General features: G+C 46.6%; 1 protein-coding gene across 1 annotated transcript in view; it reads left to right on the forward strand.

Annotated features, from left to right (window-relative positions):
• The first annotated feature begins 1049 nt into the window (after nt 1-1049).
• Nucleotides 1050-20557, forward strand: part of LDLR (low density lipoprotein receptor) — a 27294-nt gene continuing 7786 nt past the window's right edge. The window contains 11 exon segments of the mRNA XM_011380304.2: nt 1050-1276; nt 8146-8265; nt 8697-8819; nt 10471-10851; nt 12790-12912; nt 14640-14762; nt 16039-16158; nt 16658-16783; nt 18630-18801; nt 18887-19111; nt 20264-20437. Coding sequence (XP_011378606.1) covers nt 1090-1276; nt 8146-8265; nt 8697-8819; nt 10471-10851; nt 12790-12912; nt 14640-14762; nt 16039-16158; nt 16658-16783; nt 18630-18801; nt 18887-19111; nt 20264-20437 — 1874 coding nt within the window. The 5' untranslated portion in view covers nt 1050-1089.

Raw genomic sequence — 20557 nt, forward strand, 5'->3', positions numbered from 1 at the left:
TTCTCATAGGTTTCCCCATCATCCTGCCGAGAGCTTAGTATGCCCCGTGAAGCTTAGTTTGTAAACCCCAGAGAACTGCTCATTCTTGAGGGAACTCTCAAGGATGGCCAGCCATATGCCTGTGGGAGCCTCTTTAGCAAGGGGCCACTGGCGACTGCATGAATCCTAAGAGACTCTCTGCTTCTTAAGCGCTGCTTTTCATCAGCCCTCTGTAGTTAGGCAGTCAGGTTCAACCCTGAAAGCCCTGTGTTTTTGTTTTGTGTGTGTGTGTTTTGTTTAGGGGAGAGGAGGCGACCTTTCTGACCCTTCAACTTTCTCCTAAAAGGATAAATCAATATTTATGTCCTGACTCTAGGTATTGGATCAACTAATTTTAGAGATGATTTCACTGATAATTCATCCAAGTGCTGGATCCCACAAAACAAATTCAGATTTGACTGTACTTCTGTGATGATTTTATTTAAATGCCTCATTGATTACCGTTTGTACTGCAATTTGGAAGAACCATCTAAAATCTATGTAGGACTGTACTCAGCCAAAATCTGTATACAATTCCTAAAAAAGGAAAAGGCAAGCAGAGAAAGGAGCGGTGGGGATAGTTTCCATTTCTAGTTTTCCCTTTTGAGGCAGAGAGGAGATTGTCATTAGCCGATTAGTTGTTTGGGAAGGTCCAACAGGTTCTTAATCTTTGGACACCAAAGAGAGATGTAGCAATTAGAAGTTAAGGGGCTTTTTTTTTTTTTTTTAGGAAAAATAAGATTTATCGAAGTACGTTTGGAGAGAGAAATGGGCTACACCAGAGAGGGCTGTAGCCAGAGTTGAGCTCTTTTAGGAGACGCATTTTCAGTTTGGGGAGGCTCAGCTCTTCTCAGGCTCCCCAAACTCCACAAAGCAAAGAGCCTGCCTGCCTTGGAGCGGCTTTGGAAAGCACTGGCATCTCAGTCAGGGCTTCACGGGTTAAGGGACCTATGTCACATCAGCCGTTCGAAACTCCTCCTCTCATAACCCCTCCTCTCCCAGCGAGGTGAAGATATTTAAAAATCACCCCACTGCAAACTCCTCCTCCCTTCGGGAAAACCTCACATTGAAATGTTGCAAATGACTGGAGCTCCGCGTGCGGTCGCCGCCCGGCTGTGCGAAGCCAGGTTTTCCAGCGGGGACGCTGCGGACCGCCAACGGCGGCGGGCGGCCAGGGCCGGGGCGTTGCTGGCAGGAGCTGGGAGCATGAGGCTGTGCTGGTCCGTCGCCCTGCTCCTCGCCGCGGCGGGGGCTGCAGGTAAGGCTGGCTCCAGGCGCCCGCGCGGGGTGAAAGTGAGCCACCCGAACTTGGGGAGCCCTTTGGTAATTTTTTTTAGGGGGGAAAGCAAAAATCACTCCATTCTTGGGAGACGTGGGAAAATGGCACTAAGTCCTTCCCAAACAGCTTGAGGGAGAACTAAAGGACGCGAGGGTTTGGGGAGTCTGGGGGAGTCAGGCAAGACAGGGTGCAGGTTTCCCCACAAGTCTTAGTCGAATGAGGATCCCCTTGTCTCCCTCAGAGAGAAGCACGGAGACCTCCAGCCCTGGGGAGGGGGGACCTCTTCCCGGAATTATTCTAGGAGCAAGGGTGACAGGCGAAGTCCGTCTGTTAGCCTGGAGGTCCCTGCGGGTGCTCCCCGCGTCCGCCCGCGAGCAGGAGTTACCGAGGCAGCCTGGTCGGCTTTGTGCTGCAGAAGGGCGCCACTGGCTCTCGGAACCCAGCGGAGCACATCCTCCCGACCTGGGCAGCGCGCTCCTGCCCAAGGCCAAGGCTTCCCGCCCCGCCCCTGCCCCGACGGCCCGCCCCCGAGTTCCCATTGGGCGCGATTCAAACAGGAGAGCCGCTAGCCTCTTTCTTTGGCCAATGGGAGGCGACGACTGAGGAGGCGCACGGGGAGGGGCGGGGCTTGCGCCGGGGTGGGGCGGGGCCGCCGCAGGATTCGTGCTGCTCTTGGTTCTGGGTGAGGAGCCGGAAAGAGATTCCTTGCCTCAGTCGCGGGCTCCTGTCGCAAAGGAGTCGACGCGCCCCGGGCCCCTGCAGCCGCCGCTGCGAGCATGGACAAGACGCCCGCCGGGTACCTAGTTCGCCCCGCGGTTTCTTCCGCGATCTGTGGCGAGGCCTTCATCCCCACTTTGCCCTCCGGGCCGCCCTCGCTGCCCGCCCAGGACAGTCATAGACGTGCCCCCGGGCCACCATCAGGGCCTCGCTTGCTTCCGAGGCTGAAACGTTGCCTCAGAAACATCCGTCCCTCCTCGATCGGAAGAGACGGCACTTCCGGGCAGAGCAGGGCAGGGACGGGGAGGCAGCAATACCCGACAGACGCCTCTGGGTAGCCTCGTTTGTTCAGAGGCTCCAAAGTAGTTCAGTTGAGCTTCCCGCTGACGATTTTTCATTTTAAGGAGTTTCAAATTTAAATTTGGGCAAGAGGCTAGTTGATGTACGATCCTGAGTGACTTTAAGTGAGCTGCCAGAGACAGTTGACCTTGCCCTGGATAACGGATAAACATGGGCCTTTTCCTACGTAGAACCAGCTCAGCCCATAAAAGGATTGGAATTGCTTGGTTAACAGGAAGTTGTTTTCTTTTTTTTCTTTTTCTTTCTTTCTTTTTTCTTTTTCTTTCTTTCTTTTTTTATGGGGAAGGGGGTTTGCTTTGAGTGGAGAGCTTTGAACTCTTGGAATTACTACCTGTGACACGTGGGTTTCTGCTGAGTGGAGGAAAGGTGGGAAGTTCAGCCACATAGCAGAGAACTAGTGTAATTTGGCTACCAGTTTTGTAAGTGGAAGCAGCATGGCTTGATTAGGAGACACTGGATTAACCTATATTTCACACACTGATCGACTCCTTCCCTAGGAAGAAATAATGGCAGTGAAGTCTTGAGCAAGATGTGTTGCTTACTTTAGTTTTCTCTCTCACTGGGTGGCTGGGGATCTGATGTATTTCCTGTTCTCAAGGAAGCTCTGATGGCTGATGTGTTCCCCAGACTCCTGAGACTGGCAGCTACTTCTCTCCTCTGGTGAGAACATGATGCTGTACATTTGTAGCAGCCTTGGCTGCCCCAGCTTGCTTCTTAGCTGTCTTCAAAGCATTTTCAGGGGAAATTGTCCGTTTCCTTTGGAAATGGAAGTAGTTGGAATCTGAACTGCAGGCTTTCCCCTTAGCTAGATCAAAATCTGTTAATAGTTGTCTGAAGCAAATCTCTAATGGCCACCATAAGGAGACAGTATCTTAAGATTGACATAGAAAGCAGGCAATTCCATAGAATATAACAGAATTTACTATAGGGTAATTTCCTTATGGGAAGATAGGTCGTAGTGGAAGAGAGAACCCAGCAGTTTTGCTCAAATTATTCACTAAAGGCTCCCGTTAATGGCACCTTTTATTGTTCTTTATTATTACCTGAGTATAACTCAAGTAATAATGATTGACCAGACAAAGAGACAATGCTACAGTGCCAAAGGCCTGATGGTCTATACTGTGGCCAGGTTCATATTCATATTCATCTCGATTGTCATCCTGATCATTACTTACAAAAGTATTTATGGTTAGATTTTAAGGAACACAGATACTCATTAACTAGAAAGCTTTGATATGCTTTCTAAGGGCAGTGAAGTTGGTCAAAAACCACAGCATGAAAGGACACGAGGAAGGAGATGTTTTTTGTTCACCTCTATGTTTATACAACAGTTGCGTGCGGAGGATCAAATACGCCAAGAGCATACCCAAACTCAGAGAAAGTAGAGTGTCCTGCTAAGAGTTATATCTGCTTTAACAACTTCTTCCAAAGCAAAAGATAGGGAAAACTTTATTTTTTTGAGACTGCAAACCTTCAAAGGGAATTATGTGCCTCATTCTTTCTTTCCAGGGGAGTCCTGCTCTTACCTGTAGGGTTCCTCCCCGATAAGATCCTGTCCTAGAGCCTTTGTTGCTCGATGCCTTGGTCTCTTCACGTTCCATATTATGTACATTAATAACATCCACGCTTTGCCCAGCTGTCAAGCAACTGACCATTTATTGCTAAGACACTGTGGAAGTAACCAGCAGTGAATAGTGACAGAGACAGGCTACTGCTCTTCAAAGTTGCTGGCAACAAAATATATATCAGGATCACTCCTGGGGAAAATACCTTGGCATCCAAGTTTGGAAAAGAGCACTGGTGAATTGATTTCTCATTCATTTTCAGCTAAGTCTTGTTAGCTCCAGCTATTTCCTTCTCCTGGGAAATGATTCTATCATTTTGACTTTCCTACCACAACAATCTTCAGTTGCATGGGACATTAAACATCGAAAACGTTTACTATCTATCTCATTGGAGAAAAAGCAGAAGTGTGTATTCTTCTTTTCTGTTTCGATGACTTTGTTCCTGATTTGTCAGTCATAACAGGAGAGATCTAAGGGCTAGAGTTTAGAGATTTTTTGTGTGAGGAGGGGTGGGAGGAAGTGCAGTGCTTATGTAATTTTAGGCATCTCCAGCTTTCGCTGATATTTATACAAAACTAACAGTAAAATCCATCCACTTTTCAGACATTGTCTGGAACTGATGGCCAGCTGTTAGATGACCTTGTCTGATAGAAATAGGTAGTGGTGGGGTCTTCCTGTTGGTGAGGTCCTCAGCCATCTATGGTTTGGAGAACTGTCATCAGGTGAAGGCTTGATGTCTAGGAAAAGGGTTTATTGTTTTTAATCTTTATTCTTCTTTAAAAGTCCTTAAGATATAATATTTCCAGTGACGCGTTTTGTTTGTAAGATGGGTCCTTGTGCAAAGGTTAGGAGGTGAGAGCTTTAGTGGTGTGGACGAGAAAGTGGTTCTACAGAAAGAAACCTCACAGGGTGATCTGATCATGAATTTCTGACTGGGCCAGGTTATGGTGCGTAGTCATCCCCCAAGCAAGTAGCTTCTTTAGTAAAAGTTTTATCTTAGCCTTAAGCAAGCCCTGTCCTTGTTTCTGTCCATTTAGGTTTATGAGCCTATGAAATAAGAGTAACTACCCTCAAGAGAGCATGCAGTTTTTTTCCTGTCCTGTAGTCCCATCGCTGCTTTGCTTTCTTCCACCTCCATGTAATCTTTCTGTTCCCTCCTTAACTCAAATGCATAAAAGAAACTGCAAAACTATCAATTCTGCAGAGCATTTGAGGTCTTGCTTCCCATTAGTTTGGCTCAAACTCTTAGAAAAATTCTCTACATGTTCAGATGTCCTTAAGTCAACAGTGATAACCAAAAGCTTTGACCACGGTGGTGGTGGGGTGGTTGGATGATGACAGAGGCTCCTCCTCCAGGGTCCTCGTTGCCAGTGCTCCTTGCCTGAACTTCCTTTTCAGTGTCTTTTTCTGGAAACCCTCAAAGTCTAATTGCTTTTGCTCGCCCTGTGTGCCAACAGTGGGGAGGGGTGAGTCATTTCCTCCTTTCGACACGATTACGACTCAGCGGTGAGTCAACGGGGTGCATTGTAGAGGCTCCTCCGAAAGAGACACCCTATTCAGATCAGTGGTTGGGCAGTGCAATTATCAGTATGTGTGACCGTGGCAGATTCTAAAGCTCGGCTCTTCCCTCTCCCCTCCCTTCTCCTAATTGTCCTCACCACTTAGGTCTCATCATTCATATTACCAAGTTCTGTTGATTCTTTAAAAACACTCCTTGTATTTCTCTATCACCTCTGTCCTCCTTTGGGCCTCTCTCATATCTCCCCTAATCTCAACTGATTAGTTTCCTAACTTTTGGCAGGAGCATTGGACTTGAACTTTGAAGAACCAAAGTTTATTTCCTTATTAAGTTGAGGAATGTACCATAAAATGGACAAATATTAAGTGAACAACAGTTTGGTGGGGTTTTATAAACGTCTGTTTCCGTGTAATCACCTCCCATTTGGCTCTAGAATATTTCTAGCCTCCCACAGAGTTTCCTTGTGACCCTTTGTCTAATTTAATTACCTCCCCTACACACCAGAGACATCCACTAATCTGAGTTCTATCAATATAGATTAGTTTTGCTTGAACTCGAACTTCACATAAATGCTATCAGAGTACTCTTGAGCAAAAGATGCCAGACACACATTTCGGCAATTCATCTGTTTTGATGCGTTTATCAGCTATTTGTTCCTTTTTTGTTCTGGTCTTTAATCCTCACAGCACTCTCTTGGAAATAGGGACCAATCTTCCCCAGAAGGATTAAGTCAGTTGCTCAAATTGTTTTAGCTAACTGGCCTGGCACGCCATTCACACCCAGGTCTGTCCAATCACCTCATTACACTGCCTCTCAGGAAATCTACACAAAAGTGCTGGGTGAACCATCAAAAGTAGGCATAAAAAAGAAGCACATCTTTCTACCATGAATCACTTTACCAGAAATGCCAAATCAGATTTCTTCATCTTTCTATGCATATTTGAGAACTCAACTACATACATATGTATGTAAGTAAATAAAGAAGAAAAATGAGTAAATAAATACTGTTGATAAGGAATAGCAACTCAAATATTTAATTGTGTTTCACGGACACCAGGGCAGTGAAAGATAGATGCTCTTTTTGCATGGTTTTCCAAAAGTCCCCAAAATGCAGAACATTCCTTAACAGCTGGAATCGGGTCGTGGAAAATCATAACCCATTTACCTTTTCCTGGCATCTTATGGCTGCAGTAAAAGCCTTCCTGTCTCTTGCATAAATGTGGTGATACACTGTGGATAGCAGAATGGTTTTCCAAAGTAAGCCAGAAGAGACTAGTAATAAAGTAAAGCAAATGGTGTCCTATTTTCCAGAAAGGTGATTTTCAAACTGGTGGGTATTCAAAAAGAATATCGAGGAATAAAGACACATCTAACTATATAAAATGCTTGTTAAGATCTTAGTCCTTCCTCTTCGAGATTCAGAATGAAGAAGGAAGAGCTTCTCTCAGGCAGGCAAAATCATTAAAGTATTTACTTTCTCTAGTTCTTTTTGTCTGGAAGTTTTTTCCAGGAATGGAATAACTTTCTGGAGATGTGATTTCTGCTCATGCATGAATTACCTTCATGCAAAATGAGCTAATGGCCAAATTTTGCACAAATCATTAAACTATTTTCTTGGTTATGGCTCATGTTCAAAATTAATTGATAAAAAGAAGAGGCTTCTTAATCTTCTTAGAAGGATAATGAAACATATAACTAATATAGCCAGTAATCAAAACTTATATTTTACATACTATTTGCCTATAGAACATTTGAATCATCAGCAAAATCCTGTTAGCTGTTTTTATTGTTTTTGTCTTATTTCTCTATTTAGTCAATATAAAACGTGCTGAGGTAAGCTGAATCAGAATTTTATTGGCATCATTGTTTTAATTTACATAGGAAATCAAGTTTATACTTTGAGATTACAAGATTTTTATTACCAGGTATCAACAACCAATAAAAGTTTGCTATGTTCCAGTTGACACATAGCAATGTATTCTAAATCAAAGCATAATATGTAAAATAAAAGGCAGTCAATATAATTTTAATCTCTTTTCCAAGGTACAAAAATCATGTATTTTAGGAAATCTCTCAAACACTTACTTTGTCCTGACTTTTATATAAAAATCGAGTCTTCTTTTTCTTGAAAAGGTTTCCCTTATTACATCTAAGGCTATTGCTTCTGTTCCATTTCTTTTGATCTGACCTCAGATATGTGATTATCTTTGCTGGATCTCTGCTCTCTGGCCTCCACATTAATAATTTCTCATGATTTTTCTCTCTTTCTATTTCCTACTGGACAAAGCTCCTCAAGTTCTAATGATTTTGCAGTGTCAAATTTCCTCATTACTAGTCCCAATATATGTTTGTAATATGCTAGATAATTTTCTTTATTAATGTGCACAAAAGTGCTAATATTTTGTTCCCAAATCCCAAAGGATTCAAACTTTGGACTCAACAACCATAATGTCAAAATCTTACACATTTTTGATAAGTCTCTTTATCGTTTGTTTATTTGTTTTGCATCCTCTACTATACTTTTGGATCATGAAATTTAATTTGTTGTGTGGGTTTCGTTTCCTGGAAACCGGAAAAGGGTTTAGTTTCCGGGTTTTTCTTCAGTTGGCAGGAGACGGGCACGTTAGCGTGGTCAGTTTCTGATCCTGGCATTAAATCTTCTTTCCCCTTTCCTTCTCTCTCAATAGAAGACAAATGTGAGAGAAATGAGTTCCAGTGTCAAGATGGGACGTGCATCTCCTATAAGTGGGTTTGCGACGGGAGGGCCGAGTGCCAGGACGGCTCTGATGAGTCCCAGGAGATGTGCTGTGAGTTTCCTTTGGGCGTGACACCCACCCCAACCCCTTTTGATGACAGAGTCACAAATGAGTTGGAAATCGGCCATCCAATTGGTGTATTCGATGAGTTGGGACATGGAGAGAAAATATATTCCTGGAACTTCCCTTTAAAAGCTCTTTTTTAGAAAATTGAGGTGAAATTCACACAACACAAAATTAACCATTTTTAAAGTGACCAGTTCTATAGCATTAATATATTCATAATATTGTGTAATCACCACCTCTATCACATTCCAAAAACTTTTCATCACCTAGCATCTAATTTTTAACATGCTGTTAAATTTTGACCCAGAAAGGTGGAATTGTCACCCTCTTTCTGAAAACTGGATTCTTTGCTCAGCTAAGGGTGATGAGGCAGATACGTCTCCCCAAGTTAAGACCCAGTCCTCTTTCTCTCACAGTGTCTATCACTTGCAAGTTGGGGGACTTCAGCTGTGGAGGCCGTGTCAACCGCTGCATTCCTCAGTTTTGGAGATGTGACGGCCAGATGGACTGTGAGAACGGCTCAGACGAGCAAGGCTGTCGTAAGTGTGGCCCCTTTGCCAAGTTATCTGTGTGGCCCACCTGGGTTGCAGGCTCCTGTCTGAGTTCGTTCCCCAGGCATCCCTGCCCGCGGTGCGGATAGTCTGCTCTTCCCTCCGCTCCATTGCCAGGGCATCTGCCAAACCCCTCCCCACCTTTGAACCCCACCTTGACCAGAAGGCATTGGGGAAGGAAACGATGGTGCCCCTCTTAGGGCTATCGGCACACTCGGTAAAGCCGTCCTTGCTGAGTGCCCGCCACATGGCACACGCTCTGGTTAGTAAGCCACTGTAACCACTGTCAGCCACCCCTGGAGGCTGAGCACACAGTAGGTGCTCACCCAACCAGCCACTGAGAGGAGAAAAGCTTCACCAAGCTGAGGCTTCTGCAAAGAAACAAGGCCAAGAGTGCTAGGGGGGTGTCCACTTTGGACCTGGGTGTCTGTCTTGCCTCTTTCATTTTATGTATTATTTATTATTGTTTTTTTTCAATTGCATGGATTTTTTTTTTTAATGGAGTAAGGCTCTCAAAAACAAAATAACTGGGAAAAATTTAAATAAGATCACATCAAATCTTCAAGTTCACAAAATGTAAAAACCCTCAAGAGATATTTTTAACAAACAAGATGTGAGGGTTCACTTGCATTCTAAGTTACCTTAGAAACACACATCTAACTCTCATTAGCGGTCATCTGATGAAATGACTCTTTTTGAAAAACTGGATTGGCTTCTTTTCCAGGCACTTTTTTTCTTTCACCTTTACTGAGAGATAATTGACATATAGCGTTGTCTAAGTTTAAAGGGTGTGACGTGATGATCTGATACACATATGCAGTCGGTCCTCTGTAACAGCAGGTTTTGACTCCCCAGACTCGACCAACTGCAGACTGAAAATACTAGGGGGTAGGGGATTCCAGAAAGTTCCAGAAAACAAAATACAAATTTATTATAAAGAAGTGTACCGAATTTATGCAAACGAAGTGATGTGTAGGCATACCCTGCTGTGGCCTATATGAAAATACAGAATATATGCAAATACTTCACCATTTTACAATAGGGACTTGAGCATTTCGGATTTTGGAGGAGGCGGGTGTTTCTGGAACCAATCCCCCAGGATATCGAGAGCTGATTATATTGTGAAATGATGACCACAGTAGGATTTCTTAACACCTCCATCACCTCACACAATTACCACTTTTGGGGAGAGGGTGTGGGGTGGGAACTCTTATTTATTTATTTTTAATGTTTATTTTTCTTCGAGTAGACAGTCAATATTATTAAGGGGCTCTAATAATAACAACAAAAACAACAACAACAGCAGTCCCTTAAACGCTTCCTGTATGCCCAGCCCAACCTGAGAGTTTTACTCTCCAGTCTTCATAATAATGCCTTGAGGCACGAATAGATGAGGAAACTGAGACACTGACTGGGCCCCAGGGTGAGCTGGGGAGGCTGAGCTAGACAGTGGTTCCGAATCCAGGACTGCTGACCGCTAGCTACCCAGACCCCCTCCGCCGCTGCCTGTCCAGGGTCCACTAACCAGGGTCTGGCTTCTCCTTGCTCAATGTCCCCATCTGTGAACTGGGCTGGTGTTGGGAGGCAGGGGCTCCCTGTGACCGGTTTGTCATTTTCCGCTCTCCTACCCATCCCACAGCCCCCAAGACGTGTTCCCATGATGAGTTCCGCTGCCAGGACGGGATGTGCATCTTCCCGAGCTTCGTCTGCGACTCGGACCTGGACTGTTTGGATGGCTCCGACGAGGCCTCCTGCCCCACGTCCACCTGCGGCCCCTCCAGCTTCCAGTGCAACAGTTCCATCTGCATCCCCGAGCTGTGGGTCTGCGACGATGACCCCGACTGCGAAGATAACTCAGACGAGTGGCCGCAGCGCTGCGGGGACCGCGACAGGTCCGCAAAACGGGACAACCCCTGCTCTGCCTTCGAGTTCCACTGCCGCAGCGGCGAATGCATCCACTCCAGCTGGCGCTGCGACGGTGGCCCCGACTGCAAGGACAAGTCTGACGAGGAGAACTGCAGTAAGGGCTCCGTGGGGGTCCCCTCACCTGTCCCCGGGCTCCCCCAGTTGTGAGATGGGTGTGATTTCAAATCACGCACATATTTAATTAAACTCTTTTTTGACAAGGGGAGGAAGCCACAAGCTGCACTATTATTTTGGTGCATAAAGGGTCCTGGGCTCCAAGCCTGGCTGGTGACATCTGAGCTGCGTGACCCTTGGCCAAGGACTCAACCTCACTGCACTGTGGCGTCCTCCCCTCTAGAATGGGGCAATAGCATTGGCCTTGGTAGGCTTTAATTAGAGTCCAATGTCACCCAATAGAACTTTCTGTGCTGCCCAGTGCAGTAGCCGTTAGCCATGTGCATAGTGCCACTGAAGAGCAAAAGTTTTAGTTTTATTTCGTTCTAATTAATTGAAAGTTGAATAACCTGTGTTGGAGATAGCTCGGATAGAGAAAGTGGCCGTGGCCCTCTGTCAGTGCTCTGTGCCGTGAACACACTGGCCATCATTTTGAGGCTGACCGTGTAGAATCCCTGCCAGCTGAGAAGGCGTTTTCTTCTTTCTGTGTCTTTGGTATCCCTGGCCACGTGCATAGTTTTTATAGGGTTGTAATCGCTGTGTACATGTAATTAGACTTTTTTAAACATCGCATTTTAAAAACAATGGATGAGTTTGCATGTGATCAGTTCTCAAAGTTAATACAAACTCGTTTAATCCTTATAACTTGGGAACAGACTTCTCCCCCTCTTTACAGATGGGGAAACTGAAGCACAGAAAGGCAGTTAATCTTCTGAGGACACACATCTGTAAAAACTAAGAATCCCATCCTCCTACCATTTTAACTGTCATCAGAGTTCATGTTTTGCTGAAGTTACCTTTGAGGTTCTTTTCTTTAATGCAAAGATATAATAAAGATTAAAAATAGGATCATTCCCCTAGGTAGCGGAGCAAGTATCACTTAAACATACAGAGCATCAACATTTTGCATATTTTTTAAGGATGGAGAGGGGATAGTCCTGCCCACAGATTTATTATCTCTTTTTACTGATATCTTGAAATCAATTTTAAATTGTAATCATTTTTATTGTGAAATACAACCCACAGGAAAATGCATAAAATGTAAACATAGCTTAACGACATAGCATAAAGCATATCCTATGTGAGGTCAAGGTCTGGACCACGACCAGCATTACCCTGTTCCAGTCACTATGCGTGTCCTCCAATATTTAATTGTTACATCATCTTTTATCATGTAGCTTCATCTCATCAACATTTTTCATGTTTGCCATCTTAGTCATTTGAATGACCGCATTGTATACTTGGTGGTATTGATCTGATTTATCATAATTTACTTGGCATGCCTCTGTGTAGCTTGAGACTACATCATTGCTTTTCTGCTGAGAATGGCTTGTTGGGTCCATAGCTTTTTAAAGAATTATGTAATCTAAAAAATGCATATGAGGCAAAATTGGAGAGATTTCTAGGAAAACCGTAATAATTGTGGTGGGGTATCTGGATTGTGGGTGCTTTCCTCTTTTTTCCGATTTTCCAAATTTTGCTCTGTTATGTTAGTAACAATTTTCCATGATTCTTCTTCATTAAAACAAAAGTACTGTCATAAAAGAAAATCTTTTAAAACCTACATTGGTTAAATTTGAGACTAGAGAGACAGATATGCCTGTGGAGTTTTCCCCCGTGGTGGGAAGGAAGGCCGCCTCTTTCCTTTTTCTCTTGCTGGAAGAAGCAGGTCAAATGGATGAGCCACTGCCTGCTGCCAGTGGAGGGGGCTCCGTGTGTTTTGTCATGTCTGAAGCTCCTCTGTTGACAGGCTGTCCCGGAGGCCCAGGGCAGATGGCTCCTTTCTATTAGGCCTCTGGGAAATCGCTGCTTCAGAAGTGCAGGTCCTTCCGTCTTCCCTGCTCCTTAAGAAAAATCGACTCTGCTCTGTCTTTCCCAGCTGCGGCCACGTGCGGGCCTGACGAGTTCCAGTGCTCTGATGGGCCCTGTATCCATGGCAGCCAGCAGTGTGACAGGGAGTATGACTGTACAGACATGAGTGATGAGCTTGGCTGCGTCAATGGTGAGTGCCCTGGGCCATGGGGAGAAATGAGGAGATGAGCAGGGTGGGTCCCACATGAGGGCGGGGGACCCTAAGTCAGCCCCACACCAGCTGTGGGTCCTTGGGCAAGTTACTTGAACCCCCTGATCTGAAAAATGTACATATTAAAGTCCCTACTCAGGACTGTGCTGTTTAATAAATTCTGAGTGTACAAGGCCCATATCTTTTGAGCTCAGAGTCACATGCACAGTACGGTTCCATGTAAAATATTTCCCTGAATTTACATGCTATGGCAGGTGTAGTTCCCCTCCTGGTAGTGACCTCAGGAGAAGCTTGCTCCCCTGAACCAGGAGACAGGCTCTGGAATGTGCAGGGCGACACTCTGCCGATAGCAGTTTGAGCATTCATCAGCAGTAGAATTAATTAAAAATTTTTTAAATTGTGGTAAGATACACATAATGTAAGGATACCGCTTTTAAAATTTTTATTAAGATATTTAGAGACAAATTTTAGTGAACAAAAAGTTAAATTCTGATAATGCATTATTTTTTTAATTGTCTGAAAATACATACAACATAAAATTTACCATCTTAACCATTTTTAAGAGTCCAGTTCTGTGGCATTCAGCACAGTCACATTGTTGCACAACCATCACCGCTATCCATCTCTGTAATTTTATCATCTTCCCAAACTGAAACTCTGTCCCCATAATAAAACGCTAACTCCCCAGCCCCCTTCCCCTTCTACTTTTCTGTCTCTAGGAGTTTCACTCCTTTAGGGACCTGATGTCAGTGCAGTTCTACAGTATTTGTCTTTTTGCCACTGGCTTATTTCACTCAGCAAGTCCTCTAGGTTCACCCATGCTATGGCAGGTGTCAGAATCCCTTCCTTTTTAAGGCTGAATAATATTCCATTGTATGGGTGGAGCACATTGTGTTTATCTAGTCACCAGGTGAAGAATGCTTGGGTCGCTTCCATCTTTTGCCTATTGTGAATAATGCTGCTATGAACACAGGTATATGGAAACAATGTTAAAATGGTGATGTAGTCACACATCACTGGAATATACAGCTCAAAAAATAAGGCTATGGCCCTCAGCAGCAAGACAGGCAAAACTCATAAGGTCAGGCCTGAGAACAAGAAGCAAGTTGTAGGAGGTTACTGAGTATGGTTATTTTACGAGACTTGGAAATAAGCAAAATTCAACAATATATTGTGCATTCATACTTGTTTGATAGAACTACTAATGAAAAAATAAGGGAATGGTAAACCCAAAATTCAGGATCATTGTTAATTTCGGGCAGATGTGACGGAGGCTAGTGGGGTGGGACAGTTCAGGCCGTGTAATAATCTAGGTCATGGGGTCTGCAAACCATTACCATAAAAGGCCAGATAGTAAATATTTCGGTTTTATGGGCTAGTCTCTGTTCCAAGTAATCAGATCTGCTATTGTCTTGAGAAAACAGCCACAGACAGAGTGTAAATGAATGGGCCGAGCTGTGTGCTAATAAAAGCTTTAAATAAACAGGCAATGGGCGGGTTTGGCCATGGTCCATAGCTTGCCAACTCCTGCTCTTGGTGATATTCTAATTCTTAATCTGGGTTCTCTGGTGTTCAATAATTATTATGTTTTATCAGTGAGTATATTTGCATATAATCTTGTACGGGTTAACTATTATATTATTGAGAAAGACTAAGCAGGGTCCCACAGCTCAGAAGCACCTGACTCTCTTCTTTGGTTCTCATAGTGACTCTGTGCGAGGGCCCCACTAAGTTCAAGTGCCACAGCGGCGAATGCATTGCCATGGACAAAGTGTGCAACTCGGTCCGGGACTGCCGGGACTGGTCGGACGAGCCCCTCAAGGAGTGCGGTGAGCCCCGGGGTGCCAGCAGCTCTTGGAGCTTGTAGGGAGCTAGGAATGGGACCCAGACATGAGTGCTGTGTGGCTACAAGGCTCTAGCCCCCCCCAGGCCCCCAGGTGCTCGGCTGTGGGGCGAGACAGATGTGGGGATGCTCAGGGATAAGTGGCTTTGCTTCCGAGTCTCAGTTTTCACGTCTGTAGATTGGGATCGTAGTTGCTGGCACATCCCAGGGCTGCTGGGATGCTGGTAAAGTTTTGGCAACACTCTGTGACCCATAGTTGGGTGAATATTCAGACTTTTCCGATCACGTGGTCTCTTTGCAGCTATTTAACTAGACCGTCGTAGCAGGAAAGCTACATGTACGAATGCGTATGTGCACACGTGACTGTGTGTGCCTGTGTTCCAAAAAACTTTATTATGGACACTGAAATTTGAATTTCATAGAACTTTTATGTGGTACGAAATAACATTTTCCTTTTGATTCTTATTTTTCTTTTCAACTATTTAAAAATGTAAAAACCAGTCTTAGCTGTTGGGCCTTGTTGGGACAGGTGGTCGGCTGTCCTTGGCCTGTGCCTCGGGGAGAAGGCTAGAGCATAAATTATGGCGCCTACGCCCTGGGTTTGAGTCCAGCGGTATCGTCTTGGGCAAGTCGTTTAACTTGGCCGTGACTCAGTTTCCCCACCTGCGGTTCGGCTGCCTTTAATCTTGTACAGGTTAACAAGATTGGGCGGATTAAAAGAGTTTATGTAGGTAATCGTGGTATGTCGTTTTCATTTTTTATAATTAAAAAAAATTTTAATTGTGGTTGAAAAAATAACAAAATTTATCATCTTAACCATTTTTAAGTGTACAGTTCAGTAGTGTTAAGTACAGTCACTTTGTTGTGAAACCATCATCACCGTCCATCTCCAGACGTTCTCATCTTCCCAAACTGAAACTCTGTTTCCATTAAACACTAACCTGCTTTTCCCCTAACCATGGAACCCACCCTTCTACTCTGTGTCTCTATCATTCTAGCTCCTCTAAAGACTTCGTATAGGTGGGATCTTACTGTATTTGTCCTTTTATGTGTGGCTTATTTCGCTTAGCATATGTCGTCCGGGTTCATCCATGCGTTGCTCGTGACAGTGGTTATTTTAAGTCGTCTTAGGGGTCGGGATAATTCACTGGCCTTAAAGTCATTGTGGTGATCGTGATAAAGATGATGAAATAGCGAGGGTGGCAGGAAGCAGGTGGCTGGAAGCCCGAGCGTGACCCGTCTGTGCTCCCCACCCCGTGCAGGGACCAATGAGTGCCTGGACAACAAAGGCGGCTGCTCCCATGTCTGCAACGACCTCAAGATTGGCTACGAGTGCTTGTGTCCTGAGGGCTTCCAGCTGGTGGGCCGGCTGACATGCGAAGGTGATTCCCAAGCAGAGCGGGTGCTGGGCCTCCCCAGCCCTTTCCTCCGACATGGTGGCCAAGCCCTCTGTGCCTCGGTTTCCCCAGCTGTTACGTGAGCATGAAAGCAGTCCATACTGACAAGGCCGTTGGGATTTAACAAGGTGCCAGGGGAACGGGGTGTCTAGCGCAGGCTTAGCCCTCGAGAGGCACTTGGTTCTTCTCTTTTGGGATTAATAATTAAGAAAGAAGTCTGCTGACCTAGCTTTTGCTCTGTTGGCCTCGCTCCTGAGGTGAAAGGTGAGGTCAGGGTTATTGCTGGAGATGATCTGGACCATTTCCATGATTTTATTTCCAAACCTCATGGTCACTGAGACCCCAGACCTGGCGATCTTCCCCAGAGGACATGGCTGTCCCCCATTTGCTGTTCTGGGGCATGGCTTTGGGTCGGAGCCCCCCCACTCTAGCCACGGCCCGTGAGGAAGATACCCCAAACCTCTTTCTCTGGCACGACTCACAGATATCAACGAATGTCAGGACCCTGACACCTGCAGCCAGCTCTGCGTGAACCTCGAGGGTAGCTACAAGTGCGAGTGTGAGGAGGGCTTCCAGTTGGACCCCTTCTCCAAGGCCTGCAAGGCCACGGGTGAGTGCACGGAGGTGGCGGGAGGGGCTGGCCTGGCTGCTCTGAAAGCAAACAGGTAGAGAATTTCATCATTTAAACTTTGCATGGACTAAAATGACCCCGGTGTAGGCTGTTTGCTCCCGAAACCTCTGGCAGGTGAATGAGCAACACAGCTAGGAATCAGGCTTGCTAGAAGGCTGCTCTCATGTGTCTGGCTTCTCAGTAGTCACAGGTCAACCCCACTGGGGATGATTTGCAGCCCTCAGCCCTGCCGGGGACTTCAGGGGCCAAGAGGTAGAAAGCCGTGGCCCCAGACAAGTCCACACCTCCTCCAGCTCTTATTAGCTAAAGGTACTTGTACTCAAAAAAAAGCAAGTGCATTTAAAAGAGATCAAAATATAATAGCTCATAAAGAAACAAAATAGTAGAAATAGCTGAGTTCCTTTTCTACCTGAAGTTTAGGTTAGAATTGCAACTGTGCACTAATTCTTAGAATTACCTAAATCAAGGGATGCCATGTTTTTACAGGCGTAATTGTTCTGGCGGAGTGGTCGCCTGGACTGTTGCCCAAATGTTCTTTGTTTTGCATCATGTTCTGCTCTTGCTGTGTGATTCAAGGGTCAATTTTGCAGAAATAGTTTAGAGCTTCTGTTTCCCCGAGGATCTCTTAGGCTTTAAGTCCTCCTCCCCTGTGGTCATCCCTTTAGACAGCCTCCTGGCCTCCCTCTGTCACATCCCTGTGCATGTCCCAGCTCTGGGGACAATTGGGGACTGAGTTCCTAAAATCCTCCCGGATTTGAAATTTTACTTTCATTCCAGTCTGTACGGGTCAGTGTCTATACACGTGCCATCCTGGGGGCGGGGAGGTGTCACAGGAAGGGATGTTCGGAGCGAGGTCAGTTGTAGAGGTGGTCAGTTTGTTGTTGAATATTGGTGTCATGGATACAGCACAGCCCCCACAGTTAGAGAGACCTGGGTTCGAATCCTGCTCTGCCACTCACTAGCTGTGTGACCTTGGGAAAGTCACTTCCTCTCTCTGAGCCTCAAACCCTTTATCTGTGAAAGGAGGTTGACAGCAGCCCCTGCCCCAGGAGTGTGGGGATTGATGAGGAAAACTTAGTAGAAAAAGCACTAAGGAGAATTCCCCACTATAATAAATTGCTGCCTGTACATTATCCGTAATCGTTTGATCTTTGGGTTTTAAAATGTAAGCTCCTGGGGCCCAGGTGTTTCAAAATGTAGGTTTTATTATTATGCACCTATGGTGAGGTCAGCAGATCAGGAGACGACTGCCATTGAAAAGACAGTTTTAATGGGTCCCAAGAAGATGGGACATTCCATGCCATGAAGGGCCATGTGGGGTAGCCCCCAGGTTGCTCAGGAAGCAGAGGCACAACGGGGAACGCGGGCAAAAGCCTTGGTTGTCGTTTCCTTGGGCAAGAACGGGTGAGGCAGGGTGAACGGGCTTAAGATTGGCTAGTTTGAATCATTTCAGTGGCTCTGAGGCGTAGGGACTGTCCTTGGTTATCTGGTTCTTGGCCCTGCGGTGACGTGACCAGGGCAGCGGAAAGTCGCCTGGAGGGAGACCCCAATAAAGGAGGTGGTGGGTGTGGGCTGGGTAGCTTGCATTTGAAGCAAATGGGTAACTGTCTGGGAAGCAGCCAGGCCCGGAGGGAGGGGGTGGCTTCCGTCCAGGATCCACAAGGGCCCAGATGTCAGAGCATAGGAACTGTGTGGCTAATACACCAGGAAGGCGCTGTCCGCCCCTGTCGTAGGTGTCTCCCCTGGTTCAGCCAGACCCTGCGGGGTGACAAGCAGGGGCCAGGGCTCCCTTCCACTCCCCTGAGCACCATTTCTGGTCCCACAGGCACCATCGCCTACCTCTTTTTCACAAACCGCCACGAGGTGAGGAAGATGACGCTGGACCGCAGTGAATACACCAGCCTCCTTCCGAACCTGAAGAACGTGGTCGCCCTGGACATGGAGGTGGCCAGCAACAGAGTCTACTGGTCCGACCTGTCCCAGAGGAAGATCTACAGGTGAGCCTCGGCCGGCACGCGGCCTGACCCCAGTGAAATACTGGCCCCTGGAGCTGACACCCTGGCCCTCCTCTTTCCTCCTCAGCACCCAGATCGACAGGGCACCCAGCTTCTCCTATGACACCATTATTGGTGAGGATCTCCAGGCCCCCGACGGGCTGGCGGTGGACTGGATCCACAGCAACATATACTGGACGGACTCCATCCTGGGCACCGTCTCCGTGGCTGACACCAGGGGCGCGAAGAGAAAGACGCTCTTCAGGGAGAGAGGTTCCAAGCCGAGGGCCATCGTGGTGGATCCCATTCACGGGTGGGTGTTCCCAAGGCCAAGGGCGCAGGGAGAATGAAGAACCAGTTAGGACTCGGGGTGATGGGGGAAGGTTCGTGTCCAAGTAGACGAGGCGGATTGGAGTGCGGGCTGGAATGGGGGCCCTTTAGAAATTGGAAAATAAAATTCTGATTTGGTCTTTAATGGCAGAGTGTCCTATTGCAGGATAGGATTGGAGAAAAGTAAAAAAAAAATAATAAGCGGGCCCAACGTTTATCGATGCACAGTTTTTGCGTGGACAATGCATGAAGGTCGCCACCCTTCATGCCCCAGGCAGGTGTCTGTAGGAGGCTGTGGCTGACTCAGCAACTCCAGGGGCCATAGAGTCCCCTGAAGGAAAGCATGGCCCCTGTCCCACATACTCTGTGTCTGTCAGACCACGTCTGCCAGCACAGCATATTATGTGTGGGATTTCACAACTCCAGAGGGGTTCTGACAAACCCAGATGGCAGCAGTAATCAGAGGAATTCAGCCTCCCAGCTGCCGGGAGAGGGAGAGAGATACTCCCAGAAACGGTCCACTGAGATGTAAGTGGTGGTGGGGTGTCTTCATATGTGCGTGTGCACACATGCGTGTGTGTGTGTGTGCCTGCTCTTGTGTTTCTCTTTACCTGAACAACAGCCGCTATGGCACTCCGTTCTCCACCTGGCTCTCATTTGGCATACGGGGTTCATTCCCTTTCCACCGGATGGGCCACGATTTATTTAACTGTTATTCAGCACATGGAAATTTAGAATGTTGTCCCTTTTCCTCCTTCTGCTCACCAGGCAGCACTGCTTTCTTGCGGTGGTCTGGAACCAAACCCTGACTATCTCTGAGGTATGCCTGTATATATACTTGAAAAGCCGAAAATAAAAAAAAAATTACAAAACCCCTAGGAAAGCAGTGTATAGGGTGCAGATTCCAGGGCCCCAGTCCTGACATTGGAATCAAAACTTCCCTTTGTTCTTGAAGGTTCTAAAATCCTGAGGCAGGGTAGGCAAGGTCGGGGGAGCAGGAGAAACCATTTCGGGGTCTCCGCGGGGACTGTTTCGGAGTCTTGGCACGGCTGCTTCCGGTGGAGGCAGCTCTTCAGAGTTAGCGGGTAGCCGCCCCGCCAACGTCCTCACACCTGACTCACTGCTCTCCCATCAGCTTCATGTACTGGACAGACTGGGGAACTCCTGCCAAGATCAAGAAGGGGGGCCTGAACGGCGTGGACGTTTACTCACTGGTGACAGAGGACATCCAGTGGCCCAATGGCATCACCCTGGGTATGTTCGAGGGACTGTGGCCCCTGGGGATTGGGCACAGTCGGGAGAGAGGAGAGTGGCCAGGCCACTCCTGAACACGACCATGCAGCTCCTCGAGGTTCTGCAGTTAAAACTCGCCCCGCCCCTCCCCCTGCATTCGGCTCAGGCTCACGTGGCCAGAGCTGCTTTTCTGGGC

Source organism: Pteropus vampyrus, unplaced genomic scaffold, assembly GCF_000151845.1.
Source record: "Pteropus vampyrus isolate Shadow unplaced genomic scaffold, Pvam_2.0 Scaffold391, whole genome shotgun sequence".
Taxonomy (NCBI): Eukaryota; Metazoa; Chordata; class Mammalia; order Chiroptera; family Pteropodidae; genus Pteropus; species Pteropus vampyrus.